Source organism: Oreochromis aureus, linkage group 4 (genome assembly GCF_013358895.1).
Source record: "Oreochromis aureus strain Israel breed Guangdong linkage group 4, ZZ_aureus, whole genome shotgun sequence".
Classification (NCBI taxonomy): domain Eukaryota; kingdom Metazoa; phylum Chordata; class Actinopteri; order Cichliformes; family Cichlidae; genus Oreochromis; species Oreochromis aureus.
Window position 1 is genome coordinate 11,061,870 of NC_052945.1, and position 23,225 is coordinate 11,085,094.

General features: G+C 39.2%; 1 protein-coding gene across 4 annotated transcripts in view; it reads left to right on the forward strand.

The window, feature by feature from the left end:
• baiap3 (BAI1 associated protein 3) overlaps positions 1 to 23,225 on the forward strand; it is a 48,598-nt gene that overhangs the window by 10,291 nt on the left and 15,082 nt on the right. For all 4 annotated transcript variants that reach the window (XM_039611461.1, XM_039611460.1, XM_039611462.1 and 1 more), the window contains 16 exons: positions 1,523 to 1,668; positions 13,847 to 13,934; positions 15,472 to 15,555; positions 15,748 to 15,855; positions 16,552 to 16,611; positions 17,196 to 17,262; positions 17,521 to 17,734; positions 18,002 to 18,046; positions 18,702 to 18,779; positions 19,397 to 19,502; positions 20,260 to 20,367; positions 20,455 to 20,547; positions 20,835 to 20,938; positions 21,028 to 21,145; positions 21,325 to 21,449; positions 22,258 to 22,348. In XM_039611461.1, coding sequence (XP_039467395.1) covers positions 1,532 to 1,668; positions 13,847 to 13,934; positions 15,472 to 15,555; positions 15,748 to 15,855; positions 16,552 to 16,611; positions 17,196 to 17,262; positions 17,521 to 17,734; positions 18,002 to 18,046; positions 18,702 to 18,779; positions 19,397 to 19,502; positions 20,260 to 20,367; positions 20,455 to 20,547; positions 20,835 to 20,938; positions 21,028 to 21,145; positions 21,325 to 21,449; positions 22,258 to 22,348 — 1,626 coding nt within the window. In that variant the 5' untranslated portion in view covers positions 1,523 to 1,531. The remainder of the gene's footprint in view (positions 1 to 1,522; positions 1,669 to 13,846; positions 13,935 to 15,471; positions 15,556 to 15,747; positions 15,856 to 16,551; positions 16,612 to 17,195; positions 17,263 to 17,520; positions 17,735 to 18,001; positions 18,047 to 18,701; positions 18,780 to 19,396; positions 19,503 to 20,259; positions 20,368 to 20,454; positions 20,548 to 20,834; positions 20,939 to 21,027; positions 21,146 to 21,324; positions 21,450 to 22,257; positions 22,349 to 23,225) is intronic.

The following is a 23,225-nucleotide window of genomic DNA, read 5'->3' on the forward strand; positions in this document are numbered from 1 at the left end:
TAAGTGGCTTAAACAAACAAACAAACAAAAACAAATCAATTCTTCAAAAATGGTCAGGTATGAGAACTTGAATAATTAAGTTTACATCAATATTAACCGCTTTCAATATTGTTTTGATTATGCAAGATGTCTTCTCCAGTCACTGCAGGCAGGGTTAATACAGTAGGTCATGCTAGACAGATTAGCAGCAAATTAAAAGGAAGTGAATAACATTGATTATGTTGATACAATAGCAGTTGATAAGGAGTGGGATACATAAGTATTGTATGTAAGAGAAGGTCTGCTCAGGTCTATGTGTTATAAATTTGTCAAAATCAAGGCTCCATGCAAATGTATATGTGCCTGCTGAGTTACTGTGACAGCCTGTGCAGACACCACACTACCGTGCACTGACTTATAAAATGTATAACAGGAACAAATACTTGGTTAAGGTGTGCTGTCTGTGTTAGTGTCTGCAAGCGAGTACAATCCTAGTCTAGAACAGAAAGTGAACAGTTTGTACTTGATGTACTGGAAGCAGGAAAAAATGTGGATGACTTGGCAAAAGAGCAAATTATAATGGCAAGCAGCAGGGTCAAAGCAGCTGGTTTTATGATATGCAGTGGTTAGTACCTAATAAGTACCTACTAATTCCCAAGAAGGACAAATACAAAGCCCATTATAGGTTTTGGGATGACCATAGCTCACTGATTCCTGACTGGCTCATATTGTAGTGTGAACATGGTGTGATGATCTGGCTAAAGTTTTACTAAGAAATCCTTGGTCCTGGCATTCATGCAGATATTACACTGTCAACTACCACTTACTTAAAATTATTGTAAACCAGATACCAGTATGGTGGAAACTCAGTCCAGTCCACAGAAGCTCTGCCTCTAACTCATGTCTGGTTTCCTGACACACTAGAAGATCAAGCAGAGTCTGTGCCTCGAGCAATCTGAACTGTTTTAGTAGTACAATGTAGAATTGCATAAAATTACATCCTCACAAAGACCAGGTCTATAATTAAGACATTCATTTCCAAATTTAGTTTATACGTTACTCATTATTTTTTTTTAACATATATTTTATGGTTCTTTTAATTATAAAACACCTTTTGTGACCATTACTTTTATGCAGCCTTGTTTTTCCACTCTGTGACTCTTTTGTTTTGCATATTTTTTACAAAGTGCAGTAGAAAAAATAGGGTTCAATTGGCTCTGAGCAGACCAGACATAAAGGTGAAAGATAAATTGCATACCCTGCAGCATCAGTTAGGTGCAGACAGAAATAGAACACAGCTCCTGTTGAGGAAGAGAATAATTATGTTAAAGGTGAAAGAGGGTGATTATGCAGCTGATTAAACTAAAAGAAGTCTTCAGACCAAGTGTATTTCTAGAAACAAGTAGTTCTATGAATATTGTCTTGTACCTAAAATCAAATGTATTATGACAAACCTTCCCAGAGTTGAGCCTGCAAATTACTAACTCTCAGAGGTTGCAGCGAGTTGCAGTCTTAACATTTGTTCCCTGTCTCCACCTTGCAGTGAAACATCATGACTACGCTGCTGGACCTAAAAAGTAGTGTGCTGAGGCAGGTGCAGAGGAGCCAGTCACTAAGGAGCCGAAGGGAACCTCCTCCTCCGACTGCCAGCAGCCCCCTTACACACTGTCCTGACCCCATACCTCGCAGGTGAGTCAGCCGGATGCACATACATGTGCCAATGTACCACAAACAAATTAACAAACATTCAATCATATATGTTCACCAAAAATAAGATTTCCATACCCGCCTTCCACGCCACCTCTGGGGAAAAGGACTTTTGTTAGGCAGAAAGATCGAGCTGGAAAGGATGTGCAGCAAATTAGGGATATTAAAATGTACCAACGAGCGAAGAGAGTGCCAAGGTGGAAGGAGTACCTTGAGAAGCTCATGAATGATGAAAATGAAAAAAAAATGGATGGATGGATGGGTGAAGGTTATTGAATCAGGTGGTAAAAAGATGGTGGCCCAGGTATCACATCAGTGCAGGGATGGAGATGTCTAGGTGAGAGGGCAGTGAGCTTTTTAACCATACTGTTTAACACAAAGTTGGAGAGTTGGAGAAGAAGTGTACTGCTGTTCATTTTCAAGAACAAGGGTGATGTGCTGAGGAATAAAATGGTTGAGGAGCCAAATTTTGAAAATATGGGAAAGAGTTGTTAAAGATATGTTAGGAGAGTTCAGTGAGCAACAGTATGGCTTTATTCCGAGAAAGAGCACTACAAATGCAATATGTGCTTTGAGGGTGTTGATGGAAAAGTATAGAGAAGGTCAGAAAGAGTTGCACTGTTTCTTTGTGGATCTAGAGACAACATATGATAGGATAACATGAGAAGATCTGTGGTGTTTTATGAGGAAGTCAGGAGTGACAGAGAAGTATTTTAGGGTTGTGCAGGAGATGTTTGAGGACAGCAAGACAGTGGTGAGGTGTATGGTAGGAGTGACAGATTGGTTCAAGGTGGGGTTTGGACTGCATCAGGCATCGCCTCTGAGCCCCTTTTTGTTTGCAATGGTGATGGACAGACTGACAGTGGAGCTAAGTCTCTGTGGACTGTTTATTCATAGTCATTATTGTGGTCTGTCTGAGGTGGAGGTATTCTCTAGAGAGAAGACAAATGAAAGTCGGGAGATGCAAGACAGAATACATATGTAAATGAGAGGGAGACAGGTGTTACAAGAAGCTGCAAGGAGCAGAGGTAGTGAAGGTGGATGTGTTTAAATGCTTAGTGTCGACCATAGAAAGCAACTGACAGTGCACTAGAGAGGAGAAGAAGAATAGGGTGAAAGGGAAAATTTACAAGATATTAATTAAACCTGCTGTGATGAATGATCCTGGAAGAGTTGAAGATGTTAAGGTTTTCAGTGAGAGCAACCAGAACAGACAGGATTAGAAATTGGTATATCAGAACAGGTTGAGTGTTTTGGAGGCAAGGTTAGAGAGGCAAGGTTAAGATGGTTTGGAAACGTTGAATATTGAATTGCCAGAGAGGAGGAAATGATGAAGACCACAGAGAAGATTCTAGGATGTGGTGAAGAAAGGCATGCAGAGTTATCAATAACATCTATCTAATTTTGGGTCATGTTATAGCAGCCTTCAAATCTAAGTATGTGTAAAAAAAAAAAAAAAAATGTTGCTAGGCAAAGTAGTAGTTTTACATTAATATCCTATGGCTTCAAAATGACGTACCCGGCAGTTCTGGGTAAAAGTGTTCATAATTTTTTTTCTTTTGATCCCACACACGCAAAGATTTAATATTTGATAAATAAGCCAATTTTAGGAAAAGTGATGAAATATGAGATGATGGGGTTTTAATTTAACATGATTTTTTAAATGCCAAGAGGTCAAAATGACATGCTTAGTAGTTGTAGTGTTAACCAAATGCCTTAGTAAGGTGCTAAGACATCCATGTGCCACCAGCATAGCTTCAATGCACCATGGTATTGATTCTTGATTCAATTCTCTCTAGCTTCCTTGTTTTGAATGATGATGAATGATTGAGTCTTTCTCGGTGGTGGTAGCGAGTGCTGTTTAACATATTGATCCAAACTTTCACATGTGCACATGTGAGATCTGCTAATTCCATGTGATTCGCATCATTTTCAAACATTTAGTGGCCCCTTTCAGGCTTATTGTCATTCTAGATAAAAATGTGCTTATCAGGATAGAAATTGTCATGGTCCCTGTGTCTCCCCGGCCAGCCCAGTGTGGCCACAAGTGTTTGTTGTTTCTCTCTCTCTCTCTCTCTCTCCCCTACCTGTCTGCCTGGGCGGAGCTCTGACTGGGCTCCTGCCCTTGGCCCACGCACCTGCAGCTGATCACGAGTGATTTACAGTGGATCTCTGGCTCTTCTTAAGGCTGGGGCTCTGAGCTATTCGTCGCTGGAATATTGAGTAACCTCGGAATCCCTTTCCCTTGGTGCCCTGGGCGTGCTTAGTTGCTGGTGTGCGGTGTTTCTGGATTCCCTCGTGTGTGAAGAGCCCCTTTCCTGGATCCCCCTTGCCCTCTCACCTGTATATAGTCGCACCTGGTGTCGTGTATCAATAAAAGGAACTGTATTTTAGCTGCCTCGTCTGCGCTTGAGTCCGTCCACCAGCGTGACAGAAATGTTATGTCGTAGGATAGATCACTCCAAAAAACTTTGTATTGATTTATAGAGACTCTTCATTCCAAGGGGGAAGTGGGCCTTGACCATCCTTGTCACAGCCCCCTCCCCTCACTAGCAGCTGAACACTTAAGCAATCGTTGAGATTCATACCACTGAACTACACTTTATGAGGAATTTAAAAGTGAGTAAAGGTACCATTTAAAAAAGAAATGTAGCATTGTAGTATTAAAAAGTTACCTGTGGTATTGAAAATAGTGTCAAAGATTTTCCTGGGTATCCGTGTCAAGTTTAAATCCTAGTCCCAAAAGGTTGATTCTGTTGATCCAGACGTAATGTTTTCAGTGGGAGAAACATTTAAATCCTAGTATTGTGAAACCCTAGTCTCCTGTGGATACTCAAGAGTTACTCAGCGCACAAACATGACAGTTTTTGCAAAAGCCCTAAACACCATTACCATGAGGCAAAAATAAATCTCTGCCAGATGTAGAATCAGATGTATAATGCTCATGCTAATCTCCCTAGTGATAAGAGGAAGTCTCAAAGCTCATTTAAGGAAAAAAATAAATGCTTTTTCCACATTTTGGCACCTGCAGTGAAAGCACAAAAGACATAGTTCAGTTGCTTTAAACTAGACCTCTCCAAAATAACAAAACACATTTAATAGACGTTGAGTTTTCCCTCATTTAACAGTTTCCTATTACAAATTGAAACGTCTGCAAAGAATAACTTTTAAGTGAAACCTTTACTGCACTGAAGATCCATCCACAATGAATGTAGAGTCAGGATTTGACAAGACTTTAACATTATATTATTGTTAATATAATCATTCCGGAGCTGATGTTTAGTTCACTGTGTTCAGCCATCATACTTTATATCCTACTGTTAAATAATTTGCTGTTTGTGACTAACTGCAGATACTTTAGTCTTCCTCAGGTAGCGAGCTTGATCGCACTTCTTTCTAAGTAACTACAAAACTAGCAAGAAAACTGTGACCTTATATATTCCTCTTTTGAAGGCACTGTATTCTTGAGTGTATGAAAAACATTGCCTGGTTACTGTGGCTCTGTTACCGTCATGGATATGTCTGTATAGAGTTATGAGGATCATTAACGTAAAAGTGACACATTCACATGACAAAAGCGCCGTGATGGTGACAGTCTGATGAAGCCAGTAATGTTACAGATCCTATTTCTGAAATGAGATTATGGTAGATAGAAACCTTGTGACAGGCCAGTGAAATGCTAACCTCAGAGCTTTTTTATGCAGATAGCCAAGAATAGAAAACTAAATGGATAAAACCTATCTGAATCTCTGAAAGAGCACATTAATCTGAATCCAGCATTTTAGTCACCCTTTAAGCCAATATATACAGTGGTTGCCCTGTATTGTTCATCTTCATGCCATACACACATATTTATCTATACTCTACAGTATATCCACTAGATACCTTGTGTTGTTTTCTATTTTTTTTATTTTTTCTCTCTTATAATGCTATTTTTAATTAATTTCTTATATCTGTTACCATTAGCTTATGCTAGTTATGTTAGTGGAGTTTAGTTTTTTTCTTTGCAACAAGTGGAATAGGTAAAAAAAGAAGAAAAAAACAGAGTCATCTGATTTATTTCAGTCGTGTTTTGAAGCTTTATATAAAGCCAAAAGTAATCGTATGAACCTGAGGTTTCTATAGCAACCTAAACACAGGCTGCTGCCGTGATGTGAACTTATACTTGTAATAACAACCATGTCTATTTTTAACATGGAAGATAACCTCAATCGCTGCGTTGAACACTAATCAAATTTGAATTTGAAAGTGTGATGCTGGACATACAGATGATTTTTGATGCATTTTTCACATACATTTTAATTCAATGTATTTTTTAAGATAACTTAAAGAGGTTTTAATATTTTTAAGCAAAATTAATAACACATAATAGAAGCTGATTTGTGCTCTTTATTAAAGACCTGATTTATTGTCTTCATTAAGCCGTGATTCGACCTGACAGTATCGCACCTTTCTCTCATTTCCCATGCCAGCTTCTTGGTGCTGCAGCTTCCCCACTGAGTCTCAGCTGTGTGCAAACCCTGAGCCCTCATCATTAGAGGCAGGCTGTTGATCTTTGTTATCCATTCAGACGGCTGCTGACCTGGATGCACTTTCACTTTAATTGAGAATTTGCAAATGAGGCCGGGTGGATTTAGGCGGCTCCATCCACGGTTGTTGACCCAGTAGTACAGTCGACTGTCAGAGCCGAGCCCTTTCCGAGCAGAGACCTGCACATCGGAGGTGAACTTTTTAATTCAGTGGAGCAAATTATGTTTTTACCTCTATGTGAGCTGTTTTTTTAACAATGTGGAAAAGCACAATACACCGTCAGCAATCAGCTCGACTGGCGGTACAGCATATAAACCCACCAGGGTTTATATTTAAATTTATATTTTGCTTTTTTGTTGCTGTTGTTGTTGCTTGATTACTTTGCTGTCCGCTTCCACATCCATCAAGAGAAGTAGTCTTCATATTTCACACTTGACTTCACTGTGTTTTGAATCCCCAGCTTGCTTAATGGCTCTGACTTCTCAGTGTCACGGTATCAAGGCTCTCGTTTTTTAATAATGCAGAATAACACAGTCAATTGAGAGTGACATTAAACAGAAACCCCTAATGCAATAAAAGTCAACACCTGCTATTGCAAAGTCAGTCAAGACTAGTATATTTTTAATTTTTGCTTTACAAGTCCTTGAAACGAGCAGGACCTACCATGTTTTACTTTATTTTCCTGACTTCCTGGCTGTCTTCCCAAAACCTAGGAAATCTTAGTAAAACTTTATTTCTTTGTGTATTAATTAAATTTTAAAAGAGCTCAGTAAAGTAGCTGAGAATCTCAGCTTTTAGCATGTCAGTCAAATAATAATACTGCACTTATTTGAGACTGCTTCCAGCATCATATGAGTAGTTGTTTTTGCATTCAAACAAGAATTTAGATCGTATTGTGGGAATAACCAACCGGGGATGGAAAGTAACAGAGTAGTTCTGTGCATGCACTATTAAAAAAAGGCAGTTGTGCTTTCCACTCTGATTTGGATAAATATTGTAAAGTTGACTGTTTTACAAGCTCTGCAAAATATAATATGGTCTCCTAAATAGGTTATTTAAACATAGGCTATATATAAACATCCTAAAGTGTATTTGTTCCAAACAGCTCCACCTGTCAAGTATCAGAGGAGCCAAATACAGACTCCCAGGCAGACTGAATAAAAAAAAGGAAAGCCCTTTATTTCAGCTGATACAAATCCGAAGAAAGAAAAACAGAATCCAAAACAGGCAGAAAACACTTGGGGAGGAAAAACAGATGCTGTATGGACAAAGGGTACACATACACACTGATGGTGAATTAGGAATTTAGACACAGCTGGGAAGAAAGGAGACACAGGTGCACACAAGAATAAGCTTGGCACAGGGGAAAGACACAGGAGGATAGACAAAAAGGAAACACAGAGGATAATACTATAAACAGTACTAAAATATAGCAAAAACTGAAGCTTCAAAATACTGGGAATAATTGAGAACCAAAAGCTACCAAACAAAACCCACAGACCGTAACACCACACTGATCAGGATAAAATTTATATGCCGTTCCTACAGGGAATCCTTATGTTACACAAGCTCCAAATAATGACCATATGTGGAAGTAGTCACAGTGAGACAAAATTTCAGGTTTCAGAAGTTAAGCTTTACGCATTTCTTTTAACTCTTCACTCTGTATAACATCATTTAGAGGCAATATCTTTATTATAATCATTTCAGATATCCTCAATCACCTGTTTAAGCTCTTGTTTATAAGGGACAGTGATTCACTGGAAAAGTAGCTGATGGGATGCTCCAACTTCTAGAATAATAATGATTAAGTTCAGTTTCCTCGAAGTATGTTTTGCTGATCTTATTTTTTTCTTTTAGTCAAACAAAATGTTTAATTTTAAATCCTTCTCATCACATACAAGGTCTTGAATAACCAGCCTCATTCTAACTTAAAGATCTCATGGTACCATGTCACCTCAATAAAGCCTATGCTCTCCTATGCTTTCCTAGGGTATTTAAAGTAGAATCACTACTTTTTAATTTTTGCATTTTTCTATAGCCTTTTCTTTAACTGATATAAATATCAGAATGTATCTTATATCACAGTACATATTATAATTGTAATGAATAAACATGACACAGAGTGAAACATTGTTGCACAAGGATGTTTCATGAATTAAAATGAATTAAAATGTCAAATTTAATTAGCCGGTTTCTGGCATTTAGAGCATCTTGGATCAGATATTGGAACATTTTGAAAAATACTCAGTTTGTAGTTAAGCTTTAGTTTAGTTTAAAGTTCAGTGTTGGATTTGGTTTTTAGTTGTGGGAGTTGTGGAAAATATGAAGATCTAAAATATTGCCAGACTTGTTCTGCAAACAGGCACCCTGTAATGCACATTTAGTTGTGTCAGTAAGCAGAATGTTACAACGCTTGGTCAGGACCTGTAAGGATTGCATTGTAATATGCTGGGACTCCATTTAACTTCATTTTCAGTGGGCAAGATAGTTCCACAGAATTAAATAGCTAGACTTTGGCCAACTGTCAGTTTTATGGGATCTTGGGCTTGTTGCAGATGTGAAAAGTCTTCCTGGTTAATGTTGTATACCCTCACTGGCCACTTTATTTGGTACAACTTGCTAATACTGGGCTGGACTCCCTTTTACCCTCAAAACATCCTTAATTTTTGAAGATAAAAGGGATGATCTGCTCTGAGACTCGTCAGACCAGATCATGTCTTTCCAAACTTCTATTGTCCACTTTTGAATGTCAGCCTCACCTTCTTGTTCCTAGCTGATAGGAGTGACACAGTGTGGTCTTCTGCCACTATAGCCCATCTGCTTCCAGATTCAACATTATATTTGAGTTAATATTGGTTTTTCCTGTCCAAAGCAGATTGGCCATTCTTCTCTGAACTCTGGTATCAACAAGGCATTTTCTCTCTCACTGCCACTCAGTAGATATTTCCCCTTTTGGAGACCATTCTCTGTAAATGCTAGAGATGGTGGTGTGGGAAAAAACACAGACAAGCCTGTCTTCAACAACAATCTTGCCACATTCAAAGTCATTTATGAAATGACCTTGTCTCCCAATGCTAATTCTGGGGTTGATCTTCAGTGGATTGCCTTAACCATGTCTACATGCCTAAATGCATTAAATTGCATTTTTTTCTTAAAAATAACCAAATAACAACAGAGAAGACAAATCAAACACAAAAATAAACGTGTAAAAAAACAAAGTGGTCCCACACATTTTTACAACATTTGAAATGTTATAGTGATGCGCTATTCTTCATGGTAATGAGACATGCTGTGATGCATGGCCTGGGGACACTAGCACTAACAAAAAGACATGACGCAGAGCAGGACGTGGCAGAGATGAAGATGCTAAGATTATCATTTGGGTGACAAGAATGGGTAGAATTATGAACAAGTATATCAGAGGGACAGCGGAAGTTGAGACATTCAGAGACAAAGGTGACGATAAAATTCTGAGATGGTTTGGACATATACAGTGGAAGGATAGTGGATATACTGGGCAAATGATGTTAAATATAGAGCTGCCAGACAGGAGAAAAGAGGAAGACCACCCTAGAAGATTCATGGATGTAATGAAGAAGGACAAGCAGAGAGTTGGTGTGACAGAATAGGATACTAGGAAATAGTTAGATGAAGGCAAATGATCCGCTGTAATGACCCCTAAAGCGAGCCGTCAAAAGAAGAATAAGATTGTGCATGCTCAAAGAGCTCTGAGGGGGCACATCTTACTTAAAATTGTGACAACGATATGTGATAAGTGGGGAAAAAGTTTAAAGAAAGGAATAGCCACTTACTCAAAGTATCCAGGGGAATTGTCTTATACCTCAGCGATCCTTTAAATGTGTCTTTGTGTCAGATTTCTTGTTGATACTGCTTTTGTTTTCAGAAAGCATGCCAAACCTTTACTTTAAACCTGACATTGGTCTGTTTTAAAATATGTCAGATCCACAGTCAGCCACTGACCCACGGAATGAGAAAGTAAAAACTGTGAAACGCAACTAGGAAGCAACCAAGAAGTCTTGAGTTGGAAATAATTTCACACCAGGCTACTTTTATGTCTGTCAGTACCACTGGCTGCATGAGCGACTGCAGATTCTTCCACGTTATTGAATGGAGAGATTCAATCAGAGCTTTTGTGATTTTATCTCCACGCTGAAGCCTTCCACCTGTAATGTTTCGCTGCTTAATCAAATGTGTAATTAGAGTATAACAAACAGTCTTCTGTGTTGTGTTGAGGGGTTCCTTGTCATAGAGATCTCAGTTTATGATTGGAGCCACAGGCTTATATTATGGATTGACATCCATAAGGAATCAGATTTAAAAAAATAAATAAATTAAAACAACATTTAATTTTATTAGAATGCATACAGACATCACTTTGTTTTTCATACCGCAGATGACAGTGATGTCTGCAATATTAATTACTATGTATGCACTGCCATCATATATTGGGGTTTGAAGTGAAGGGCTTCTGTCATCTTCGCACTCTCTGTCAGTTCATGTTTATTCTGAGATATTCTTTTAGACAGAAGACGTTCTTGTTTTTATTTGTTTTCCTTCTGATTTACTCTCCAGACAGGAAATCATAATTGAAGCATTTGAATGAATTCGGAAAATAAATTACAATAAAATGAGGTTTTAAAAAAAAGGACCTGTTTCCTAGCAACATCAAATCAGTTTGTTATTCTGGTAGCGTGCGTGCGTGTGTGTGTGTGTGTGTGTGTGTGTGTGTGTGTGTGTGTGTGTGTCTGTGTGTGTTTGTGTGTGTGGATGAGAGATGGAGAGAACGATTTAACTTAATACATCCTTAATATATCTTTTTGATGTATCATATTAAAATGGACTTGATTTGCATCATTTGTGCAGTACTGCTTCCCATGAACATGTTGTCCCAAGCCCCCAGAAAGAAAAAAAAATATCCCAGACTGTTTGGACAAATCCTCAAGCTGACTGACAAAAGATGGGACAGATTTCTGGATACAAGAATACTCTGGGCAATTCAACCCGGATGTGGAGAGAACCGACTGTCTCTAAACACAAGTCTTAGTGTGGAATGAAGCTTATTTGTACTATCTGTGCAAATGAAAACTGAAGCTCCGTGAAACAAAGCTCCCAATCCCTTGTTAGTGGAACAGGCTTTGTCTTTGACAGACTCGGTTTGGGGTTTTCTTTCAAATGCTGTCTGAGGAGGTTTACTTACTAAAAACAGCTGTGGTTTTATTTTCTGTATAATGCAGGAGGGTGGTTGAAAAATATAGCTATGGGTTTTATTCAGAACTGTTTTAATGTAGAGCAAATTCAGCAGCTGTCCTGGTTATCAGTTAATTGCTGGATTTTTTTTTGTTGTTGTTGTTGAAATGTCGCAAAGTCACTTAGACAAAAGAAGATACCATTTGTTTGGGGATTTTTGATGGGAAGAGGCAAGAAATCTTGAAGCAAGTTTGAGTGTCGATTTTTTTAATGAGTTAACATTAAATAATGCTTAGCTAGTCTTACTGACATTCAACAAGTTCCAAACATATTCAAAAAGGTTGGGGTTTTTTTTAAGTTTTATTTTATTTTATTTTTATTTTGGGGATGTGTTGAGAGAAATTTGGGATTTAGTATCTGACCCAAAGAAACTTCAGATTAGATTAGTTGGGGATCAAATCACTAAGGCAAGATTCACAGAGGATTCAGGCTTTCCAGAATTTTGAGGTCAGGATATCTTTACTGGGGCAATTGTCATAGCAACTATAACCAGTCATCAAAAGACAAGCTAGCAGGGCTTTGACTAATGTTAGCATTAGTCAAGCTAGCTAATGCTTGTTACTAACTTTGTTTATATCCAATAGCTTGATTATTCACTGCAATGATCAATTACTCCTATAAAAACTAAACAGACGGGCCAATTCATGCTCTCAGGATATTTGCATAAAAAATTTAATTGACTAACAGCCATGCTGGCACTTCAGAAGTTGAATTTCTCTTGACTTTCAGCATGTGTAGCGTAAGCAAAGAGAAGCAACTCATCCGTAATTCATTTCAGCAATGCATGACATCACCCATTCAAAGCGACAAGAAGTGAGAACACTGAAGCCTGAAATGCAGCCGTGTGAATCCTGCCATAATGACCAGTAAGGCTGCAATGACTCAGTCACCTGAAATGAGTTGTGGACTTTTTATGGGTGAAACAATAATGAAGAAAATACTCTTTAGAAAATATTCATACATGATTTATTCCCTCCAAATATCTATAAGCTGTCACTTACCTACAAAAAAGATTTCTAACTGAATCAATTTTACAAACAGAGTCAGATGAAATGGCATAATGCAAATAAACTGCTTTGGTAAAATGGTTTCTTGGCTGTAGATTAAAAAAACAACCACTGAAGGCCTAACATTAATCACCGATGTTGGGAGGATTGACCTCATTGTCAAGCTGTACACCTCACTTTTCTTTTCTTTTTTTTTTGGGGGGGGGGTGTGTATACCAAAGGCATGACACTCAAAGATAAATCAAATACCATTACAATGCAGTATTTTTCTCTTTATCCCTGTTCACTCTTATAAACCCATAAAAAAACACTATGTGGTTATAGCCATGCATGAGTGGAGTGTCATGTTAAAATGAAGATGAATGTTTTAGTGACTCTGATATGGTTATAAAAGTTTACCCAAGGAAACTTTCACTTTTCCAGTTCAACTGGGCCTCACCCCAGTGGAAACTTCACCGACTCTCCCAGCATGGCAGCAATTAGTATCCATTAAAAACCTCATGGGTTTACCATCTGCTGCCCCACCACTGTGATATTCAGTAAGTGCTGGGATGTGGGATGCTGGGATGCTAATAAAGGAGTGTGTCAGGGCCTCTGTGGACAGTTCTTTCGAAGTATGCCAGGGTGAGAAAAGAGGTAGATGTGGTGGTAGGGTTAGGTGGTGGAGGTGAGAAGTTAAAGGCAGACGGCATGGCTGATCCTGACGGTTCCGCTACAGCTCATATAAGAGCAGCTGGCAGTGTCTGTGAATTCCATAAAGGCTGAGGGGAAGATTCCCCCTAGAGAGATTTGGCAGATACTGGGAGAGATGGGGTGTAAGTAGTGGTGGTGGTGGTGGTGGTGGTGGGGATTCCCAAGGTGTTCAGCCAGCTCAGTGAATGTGCCCGAATCACCATGACAACTGGGGCTGGCGGGAGTCCGGGGATTCACTCACACCTGGAGGAAACAGAAACATCATTTGCATTTTGCACACAGCCCGGCTCATAGCAGATTAACATGGTTCATGCAGGGTGCAGACATGCTGACTTTTTCTTTTTTTAAGCTTGAGACAAGAGGGTGTTTGATAAGTAATAAAAAGCTGAACGGTAGGCGACGGAGTCCAGTAGTTCAACATTAAAAGAAAAAGATCCTCTTTATTGACAGATGCTTCTTCAAAGTGTCTACAAACAGGATGCTGTGTGATCCCACAAATGTCACTGAATCCTGCTGTAATTACCATCCATAAATAATTTAGGTTGATCAGATGGTGTATGTGTATAACAGAGCGCAACATGCATTTCAACTCACTTTTTTATTTTCCCTCTCTATCTTTAGAGATAATCGATTTTCAATGTGCTCCGTCTACTTGGCAGGATTTCAGAGGAGAGCGTGGAGTTCTTTGAGCGTATGAATGCCATCCTGCAGAAACAGGAGAACATGATGCGGGCGGCCCAGGCGGAGGTAACCCCCACCTAACTTCCGCATTTCTGTCTGTTACAGGCTTGAAACATGTACAGCGTGTGTAGCGAGCATAGATCTCTGTGCTGTCTTTCAGCCCACCACCATGACCACTCTGACGTCTATAGACAGACGGACTAGGTTAAGCAGGGCGCTCAAAGGGCTGGAAACTCGGCTGTGACAAACTGCTGTCGAGGCTGTGTTCAGTTTCTCCTACTGCCAAAGCTAGACAGTGATGCTTTTTAAAAATGTTTGTAGCGAATGCTTGATGATTTCATTTCCAATTTGCTGTATCGCTGTCAGCAAAATAGCCAGTAAGCCCAAAACAAACTGCTGACTGTGATCAAAACAGAAGGTATATTCACTCAGCATGCCATTTATCATATTGTCTTCTGGAAACATGATTTTTTGGTTTGTTTGTTTTGTTTTTCCCCTATCCGTCGGTGACTAAATTCATGCTTATTTATTTATTTTGTTTGTGTGTGCAAGATAGAAAGACAATTGAACTCTGAATTTCTATTCCACCAGAGGGATCAAGTTGAGTCAGATTCATTTGTATAGTGCTATTCAGGTAAGTTAAAGGGCTTTGCAGAGGGCTTTCCATGCAAATGAACTTGAGTGACATCCCATTCTTAATACATTGGGTCTAATCTGATTTCAGCCCATCCCTTTCCACAAGGTTTAGGAGTGTGTTTGTAGAAGTTTTTGACCATTTTTCCATAAGCACAGAAGAGATCAGACATTGATGTTGGCACTGATCTACGAGTTGTAAACCCGTCCATAACTATTGACCATTTCTCCATTCTTGAACCAGTCGTCATTGGAAGTTTAACTTCAGTTCAGTATTGTGCAGAATTCATTGCTGAATCAATAACTACAACCTGACTGGTGTAAGGTTCTTTTCATAGCTGTCATTGGTCAACAACAAACACATGTACAAATATTTGTGGGCCAATGACTTTGATCCATCATGAAGAGCACATTCCTTTAGGCACGGTTTTTATCCTTGTGTTCAGTGGCAGGTTTGCTGTAATGTACTTTTTGGAGAACAAAGGCATTTGGCTACCCTTTAGTTTTTATGATTTCTTTGACACCACCAATTACCTGCAGATCCTGTTAAATTTTTTAGGTTTTTATTCTTTTTCGCAAAAGAGGGCAGCTCTTGGGATGAGTTGTGCATTCATGGAAAAACTGCAAATCATTTGAAATCTGTGACACGTACAGCAGGAATTTTTTTAATCAGACGTGTCTTGAAGATAATTTCCATGAAATTTCCTCAGTTTTCAGTGAGGCTTCTTAGATTGTAATTTTCTCTTTTGTGTTTTTAGTTCAAAAAGATTATTATTTTTATATTGTTGTGTTGGTGCTATTACCCAAATAAATGGGCTGTATACTTCTCCCACCACTGGAAGATTTTTTAGGTTGAAAAAAAAAGCAAACAAACAAAAAAACAACATGTGTCTTATAAGTTCTTCCTCTCAACATAGCCTTTATGCAAGGCCAATTTTATTTTGGCTGAACTGGTTTTGTCCTCTTGCAGTGCCAAAGAGGGGCCTGCACAGTTCCACCACCCCAAGAGCATGTGGACCAGGCCTTTATCCCCGACAGAATCAGCAGGACAGAGGTGCGTGAGCTCAGCTTCACTGTTTTCATCTTATTTCAGCAGGGATTAAATCTCAAAACTCACAATAACAACACAGTTGAGGCTTTTTATTCCTGCTTTTGATGTGCAGTGGAGCAGAACGCATAAGGGCAAAAGAACACAAGCTTTTTATTTTTGAAAGGTTGTTATTAACTGGAGTGTGTTTTCATGTAGCTGGACCTGCTTTATGAGGAAGCTGTGTACACGGTGGTCAACAGGGTTGGAGTGCCCTCACCCGAACATGTGAAAAGTGACGATGAGCTCTTTGCTTACCTGCTGAAGGTATCTATCTATCTATCTATCTATCTATCTATCTATCTATCTATCTATCTATCTATCTATCTATCTATCTATCTATCTATCTATCTATCTATCTATCTATCTATCTATCTATCTATCTATCTATCTATCTATCTATCTATCTATCTATCTATCTATCTATCTATCTATCTATCTATCTATCTATCTATCTCTCTGTCTCTCTGTCTCTCTGTCTCTCTGTCTCTCTGTCTCGTGGACACATGAGAAGAGCAGACTGTATTTCTTGAGCTTCATTAAATCTCTGTCAGTAACACTGATGGTAGCCTCAGAGAGAGCGTTATTTGTTGTGAGCGGGCTGTAAGAATCAGAGCAGATGCTCTTGGCTCAAAACTGATTAAACATCAAAGCCCAGTCACACTGTGTACTGATATTCAGCTGTTATATTACATTCATTCAGATGATGTCGTCCTAAGAATCGTAGTCTCCTTTTTTTTTTGTCTGGAGTGGGCATCTGTTTTTTGGCTTTCTTGTTTTAACAGAAGCTTAGCTTCTGCCAGGGACTTTGACCGAATTATGTTTTTTATATTTCAGAGCTGTTTTGTTAGATTTAAGCAGTAACTCTGTTATCTATTTTGTATGTTGTAATCTTGCTACCTAAGAAACTCTAATTCAGGTATGGTTAAAAGGTCTTTTTTGACTGACACTCTCCCCCTAAAGGTTTTTGATATGGGTGAGGAAGAACATGAAATCATTCTCCAGAAAGTTCAAGAATCCAAGGTGAGATTTGTTTGCAGCATTCAAGGAAATTTTGTGTCTTCTGTAATAGAAGGACAGGCAGAATTCAGCTGCAATATTATGTGAGTTATATCAAATATGCTTTTTTCGGGTGAGCCTTTCAAGATATCCCTAAGTTAAAATGAAACATTGTAGAAAAAAATCCTGCAAAAGTCAGCCATGCCCTCACAGGAGGTGCTTTAATGCATCGGAAAGGTTCTGGAGTAATAAGTTGAAAGCATGGCCTGAAGAGACACAGTTGGGGTGCAGTCATGCCCTTGAAGATGTTTGTGAAATGTAAAACTTGTAACAAGTAAAAGCTACATTTTGTACAGCATGTTTTTTGGGGTTGTGTTGGGTTTTTTTTTTTTTTTTGGGCTATTTACTTGACTGCCACTTTACACCTTTTAATATCCATGTAAAGAACTTTGAAGTGTTTTGAAATAGAGGTTGCCTGAGTTTTACTGCCTTTTTACTTGAAGTTTATCAGGAAATAGGAAGTTATCATTTTTTAAAATTCATGCCCATCATCCTTGAAATATACTCAGATGTTTTAAACTAAACAGACATAAAATTCTTTTCCACAGAGAGCCAATTTTTCCTTGAGAGTTTCTGTTATGAAAGCAAAGAATCTAATGGCCAAGGATGCAAATGGTGAGATTTCATTCATTACATGATCTTTTTCTAATATTTATCGAAATGTGCTTCATCCACTCACTTTTCTTCCCCACTCTGACACTTTGTACAAAAAGAAAAAGCTACTAAGCCTAAAGTGTAATGATGAGTGCTGATGTTATAATCAAAGTAGTCGGATATAATGTTTAATCTATGACAAATGAACTACACTAATGAAACAGCAGTAACAGTAACTATCCAACACTGTCTTCTGGTTGTCACCCTGCACCCTGCCAGGCTACAGTGACCCGTATTGCATGCTGGGCATCCTCGTGGGCCAGAGCCCTCGGGAAACGGAGGAGAAGAAGGAGAGAAAGTTCAGCTTCAGGAAGAGGAAGGACAAGCTGGAGAAACGCTCCAGCACCAAGGAAGTGTTACCAGCCAGGTGCATTCAGGTGACTGAGGTCAAACCTGAGACTCTGAACCCAGTGTGGGACGAGCACTTCGTGTTGTGAGTACAAGACAAATTCTAACTTTTATCAGAGATCTGCACACGCTGGTATGTGTCATATGCAGGAATCACGGTTTCATTAGTTTCACACTAACGCCCAAAGCTGCTAGTTATGTGACCAGTGCGCCACAATGTCATTTCTGTGAAAAGAGCCACTGAAGAATTGAGCCGATTATTGTCGGTGTTGCTGATGAAAATGAGCGTTTAAACGATGATGTTTCCGGGTCTTTAGTTTTTTATTGTTGCTTTGCTGTTGTTGTGTTCTAGTGAAATAGATGATGTCCACAATGACCTCTTACATCTGGACATATGGTAAGATGATTCAATTCAACTTTATTTCCTATTAAAATCTAATAATATTCAATTTAGTTAAATATAAGGCAGCATATTCTTTCGGCTGAGAAACAGAAATCATCACATTTTGGCTTTTTTGGAAAATTATCAGTCAAAAAAAGTTGATATTTTGTGTTTCAGCAACAAAATCATCTAAAATAACTCATTACTGCAGCTCTAGAAAAGTCACAGAGCTCTATCTTTTTTATTACTTTGTCAAAAGCTTCACAATCTGCCCAGTTTAGCGCCTGGTTCTGCTCACTTTCTCAATTTTAGCGGATCAAAGTTTTACAAGCAAAAGAGAAAAAGTCCAAAGTGAAGCGAAGCAATCATCCTTTCTAATTATGCAAAAATGTAACAGTTTTATCCGCATCATTCAGTGTGAATATCATTATTATGCAAATCAAATAGCCTGTTAAAATGTGATGTTCTAAATTACAAAATGTCCCCATTATTCAGCTGTTACCGAAACATTTCCTGCCTCTTGTCATGGTAAAAGTTGCTTTTCTTAAACAACAATGGGCCTGGATTATAGATCACCTTCTCTTCTCAGTTTATTACAGCTTCTTACAGCCTCTCATGTGTTGCAGTATGTGAGAGCGTAACAAGCTTTTATTCGTCTTCTTTCCTTCAGGGATCACGATGACGACGTATCTGTTGCTGAGGCCTGCAAAAAGCTCAATGAAGTCAGTGGACTTCGAGGAATGGGCAGGTAGAAGAAAGTACTGCATGCTAACAGTACTTCTGGATTTCCAGTGTAATTTTGTCAGAAATCCTTAAAACTTTTCTAATTTTGGGAACAATTAAACTTGTTAATTCGTGAGTCCAGTTGACATTGCAACAGTAAAAATATGAGTCATTAAATGTGTCATTTCCATGTGAATTATTCCAGAAGTTCCAGCTGATGAGTATAGAGACCTGGTTTGTCTGCACATGTTCAAAAAGCTGATAGCAGCCTGCTTGTTAATTTTACAGGATCATTTGGTATTTGCCCTTTGAAAGACTGACATACAGAAAACCCTGGTGCCAATAAATCTGTGCACACAGAGAACATGAGGAGATCAGCCAGGTCACAGAGAGACTAATAAATAGCAGACATGTCTGATGAAAACCTGAGAATGTCAACCATAGCCAAGGGATTAAAGGATCCTCATCCCGTGGTGAAAAATCTGCAATTTTTATCCAACAAGAAAGTAACAAGTGGTCAGCTGGCATCAGTAAATAAATGCAGTATCTCTAATTGTGAGTCACACATAATGAAGGCATTAGCTAAATGCAGAAAAAACTGAAAACTCACCCTTTACTTTGTTCCCTGCATTTTCCGCTCAGGTATTTTAAGCAAATAGCAAAGTCAGTGCGTGCGAATGGATCTGCATCATCGGGCTCTGAGGAGAATGTAGATGACTTCCTCGGATGCATCAATATTCCTTTGAATGTGAGTGAACAAAGTGCAACTGTCTCCGCAGAGAAATCACACACAAGCTTTTCTTCTTTCAGCTGCTCCCTTTAGGGGTCACCACAGCGAACCATCTGCCTCCATCTCACCCCAATCCTTAGCATCTTCTTCCATCACACTAACCCTCTGCATGTCTTCCTTCACTGAATCCATGAATCTTCTCTGTCACGAATCTTCTTTTCCTCCTGCCCGGCAGCTCCATATTCAACATCCTATGTACATGTCATCCTCCTCTGCACATGTCCAAACCATGTCAGCCTCGCCTCTCTACCTTTGTCTCCAAACTGCTGAACCTGAGCTGTAACTCTGATATACCCATTTCTAATTTTGTCCTGTCACTTCTGGTCACTAACAATCTTACCATCTTTAACTCTGCTAGCTTCCGCGTGGCCTCTTTTGGGCTTTTTTTTGGTTGATTGGTTGGTTATTGTTTATTTGTTTTTTTCCAGTGCCACCACATCCAAAGCAAACATCACAGCATGTCTCACACCATCTTGTAAATCATCTCCTTCTCTTGCTGCTATCCTTCTGTCACATATCACCTCTAATACTCGTCTTCACCCTCTCCATGCTTCTTCACTTCTCTTATGCTCAATCCGTGGCTTCAGATGGTTTACCCCATTAAGTCTATCCCTGCCCCTTGCATCTTCAAAATCTCACACAAACTCAAATACATTAAAGGACATACTGTAAAAGATTTGGCAGTATGTCAAGTCAAGCTGCTTTCCTTCTTTAGGAAATTCCCGTTATGGGCTACGACACCTGGTTCAAGCTTGAGCCACGCTCGAGTGCATCTAAAGTTCAGGGAGAATGTCACCTGATTCTGAAGCTCTTCACCAGCCAGGTATTAAAAGTACAACAGTTATTCATTATATAAAAACGTGTCTTCCTCTGTGTACGATAAGACTTCAAATGTTCATTTGACCTTCAGAGAGACACAGCTTTGTCTAAGAAGGAGACAAATGTCTCCATTCACAAGAAACTGCTGAGTCAGATTGTGGAGTATGAGCATGCTCATGTCAAGGTGAGTTTCTTTTAGATTGTTTATTCTAAGCACACTCTATTGTTTTCTGTTTAACTATTTAGTCATATTTTTTGTTATTAAATATAAACTTATACAGATGGAAATAATCCTGCTGTCAGAGAGTGAAAGGCAGGGTACACCCTGCATAGGCTGCCAGTTTATCACATGGCTAAAACGACTGTATTTAGAAAAGAAGCCTCAAAAGTGCACAAACTGTACAAAGAGTTTCTTCTTACATTGGTTGAAATGTGATTAAAATGACTGTAATCTTCCACATGTATTTCCAGCGAGAGCCATACAACTGGAACGGGCAGGTTTCTCCTCCAGCATGGACTGTGCTAACTCACCATGCTGTGCAAACTGATCTCTCACCTCTGCAACAGGCTATTATGTGAGTATTAATGGAGGAATAAAATTGATCGAATGTTATATGAAAGCTTTAGCATCAGGTGGAAGGTGCGTGTTTCATTTTTAATGCAGTCGCTGGCAGTGCTACAGCAGCCACCATCGGACCCAGAGGGTGTGCTACTCCCTGCTGCTGCGCCTCCTGAGGACTATCGATGCAGAGTGGGACCCTCCCGCTGTGCGGGGAGACCTAGTAGGTTCTACACCGTTGCTCCCCCAACAGGGAAAAAAACAAAAACCTTTCATCATCTAGAAACAGTCACCTCATTAGCTCAGCTCCTCACTGACATTCATCAAGGTTTTTGGTTCAGCCAAAAATGTCTCACAGCCAGTGTACTGGAAGCTATAACTGAGGGCCCTTCCTGTGTCCAGGAGAGGCAGCTGTCAGACAGCTTCAGGCTGTACACAGAGCACTGCCTGTGCCTGATGAAGAACATGCGTCAGGTTTTCCCCTGCACCAGCGCTGCTGCCATTACACGCTACGAGCTCATGCTGAGGTAAAGGCACACCACCATCACATCACGCACTCGCCCGTGCTCTCATACCGACAACATGTTCAGCCATTCACCCCAACAAACACAGAGAGACTACAAGCAGTCAGTCACACTCTGTGGAGGAAGCAGTGTTGGGTTCCTTACTCACTAAACAATGTTTTAAATGTCATTGCTCATTACTCGTGTCAAAAGAGCTATAACACCTTTTCCTCAAAGCCCAATTTGTTGTAAAAAAAAAAAAAAAAAAAAAGACTAACACCTGACTAATGTACCAAGGGGGAAATTTTAACTAGAAGTCTTGGATAACTAGAAATGAGAAACCATCGACAAGCAAAATCTGGATCAGCAAGAGAAGAATCGCCATCTTTTGGCTTTTGCTTGTATGTAGCAGTGACCAAAGGAAGAAAGTAAGAGCACAGAGATAAGGAGTCTGTATCTTATAAATTGCAGTAAAAGCAGCTAATTATTGAAGTTCATGTGCCTGGTTTGGACTAATTTAGGGGCGACTGGCTTTTTATAGAAGCTTTTACAGTAAGAAGTCTTGCTCTGCCCGGTTATCAGCATCTCAAGGGAACTCTTTTCTACACTCTGAAACACACACACACACACACATAAAGTGACTCACCTAACAGTTAAAGTTATCTTTCTCATTTTCTCCACAGATATGCAGAATCTTGCATACAATTAAAGTGCAATAGATATAGCTTTCATATTTTCTGAGGTCTAAAGAACATTATGTTACTGTATAACTGCTTTATGATATAATCGCACTCATACATTGTCGCTGGCTTTTTCTGTCTGTGACTGTCAGGGGGATTGGGTACATGCAAAACATGCGTGCCTTTAAGACTGTGTGTCCTCTTCGAAATGACCTGCATCTCGACATCACTACTGCTATCAAGGTAACAAGAAAACTTGTGTGGGTGACCCATGAAGTTTTTGACCAGCAGGATTTTTTAATGTAGTAGATGAATTAATTGTTGTCCTTCATGCATGTACTTATGAAACTTTATTAGGTACCAGGTGCTAGAACTGCCCTAAAAAAGCCTTGGAAAAAATGTAAAAAACCTCACATGTAAAAAACCTCGGTGTCTACCTTTATGGTTCTTTTAAATTGAATAAGCAGGTGAGTGCAGTAGTCTAATCCTGCTTCTTTCAGTTAAGACAGCTAGCCAAGGTAAAGCCATACCTCCCAGCTAACGTCTTCGAACGTGTCATTCACCTTTTCCTTACTTGCAGATTGGACTACTGCGATTCATTGTATTTTGGTCTCGACCAGGCCTCCATTCATCGTCTTCAAATGCAGCTGCTCGCCTGCTAACTGGTAGCAAACGGAGAGAGCGTATAACCCCTGTTTTAGCTTCTCTACACTGGCTTCCTGTCTCCTACAGGATCCAATTGTTTTTAAGTCAGTTAACGCCGGAGCCCCTTCTTACCTGTCTGAGCTCCTTTCTGTTTATGCTCCAGGAAAAACCATTAGGTCTAGCTCGAAATTAATGCTATCCATCCCACGGACTAATCTCAAATAGATAGAGCCTTCTCTGTGGCAGGTCCCAGACTTTGGAATAGTCTTCCCCTAAATATTAGATCTGCACAAACACTTGATCAATTTAAATCACTACTAAAGACAAATTTTTATGCCCTGGTTTTTAACACACTATGACCCAAGCATTTTTATTTAATAGTCTTAGTTATTGTTTTAATTCTTTTATCGTCCTATCATTGTTTTATATTGTTATTATTGTTTTACATTGTTTCTTTTTAATGGTATTTTTATAT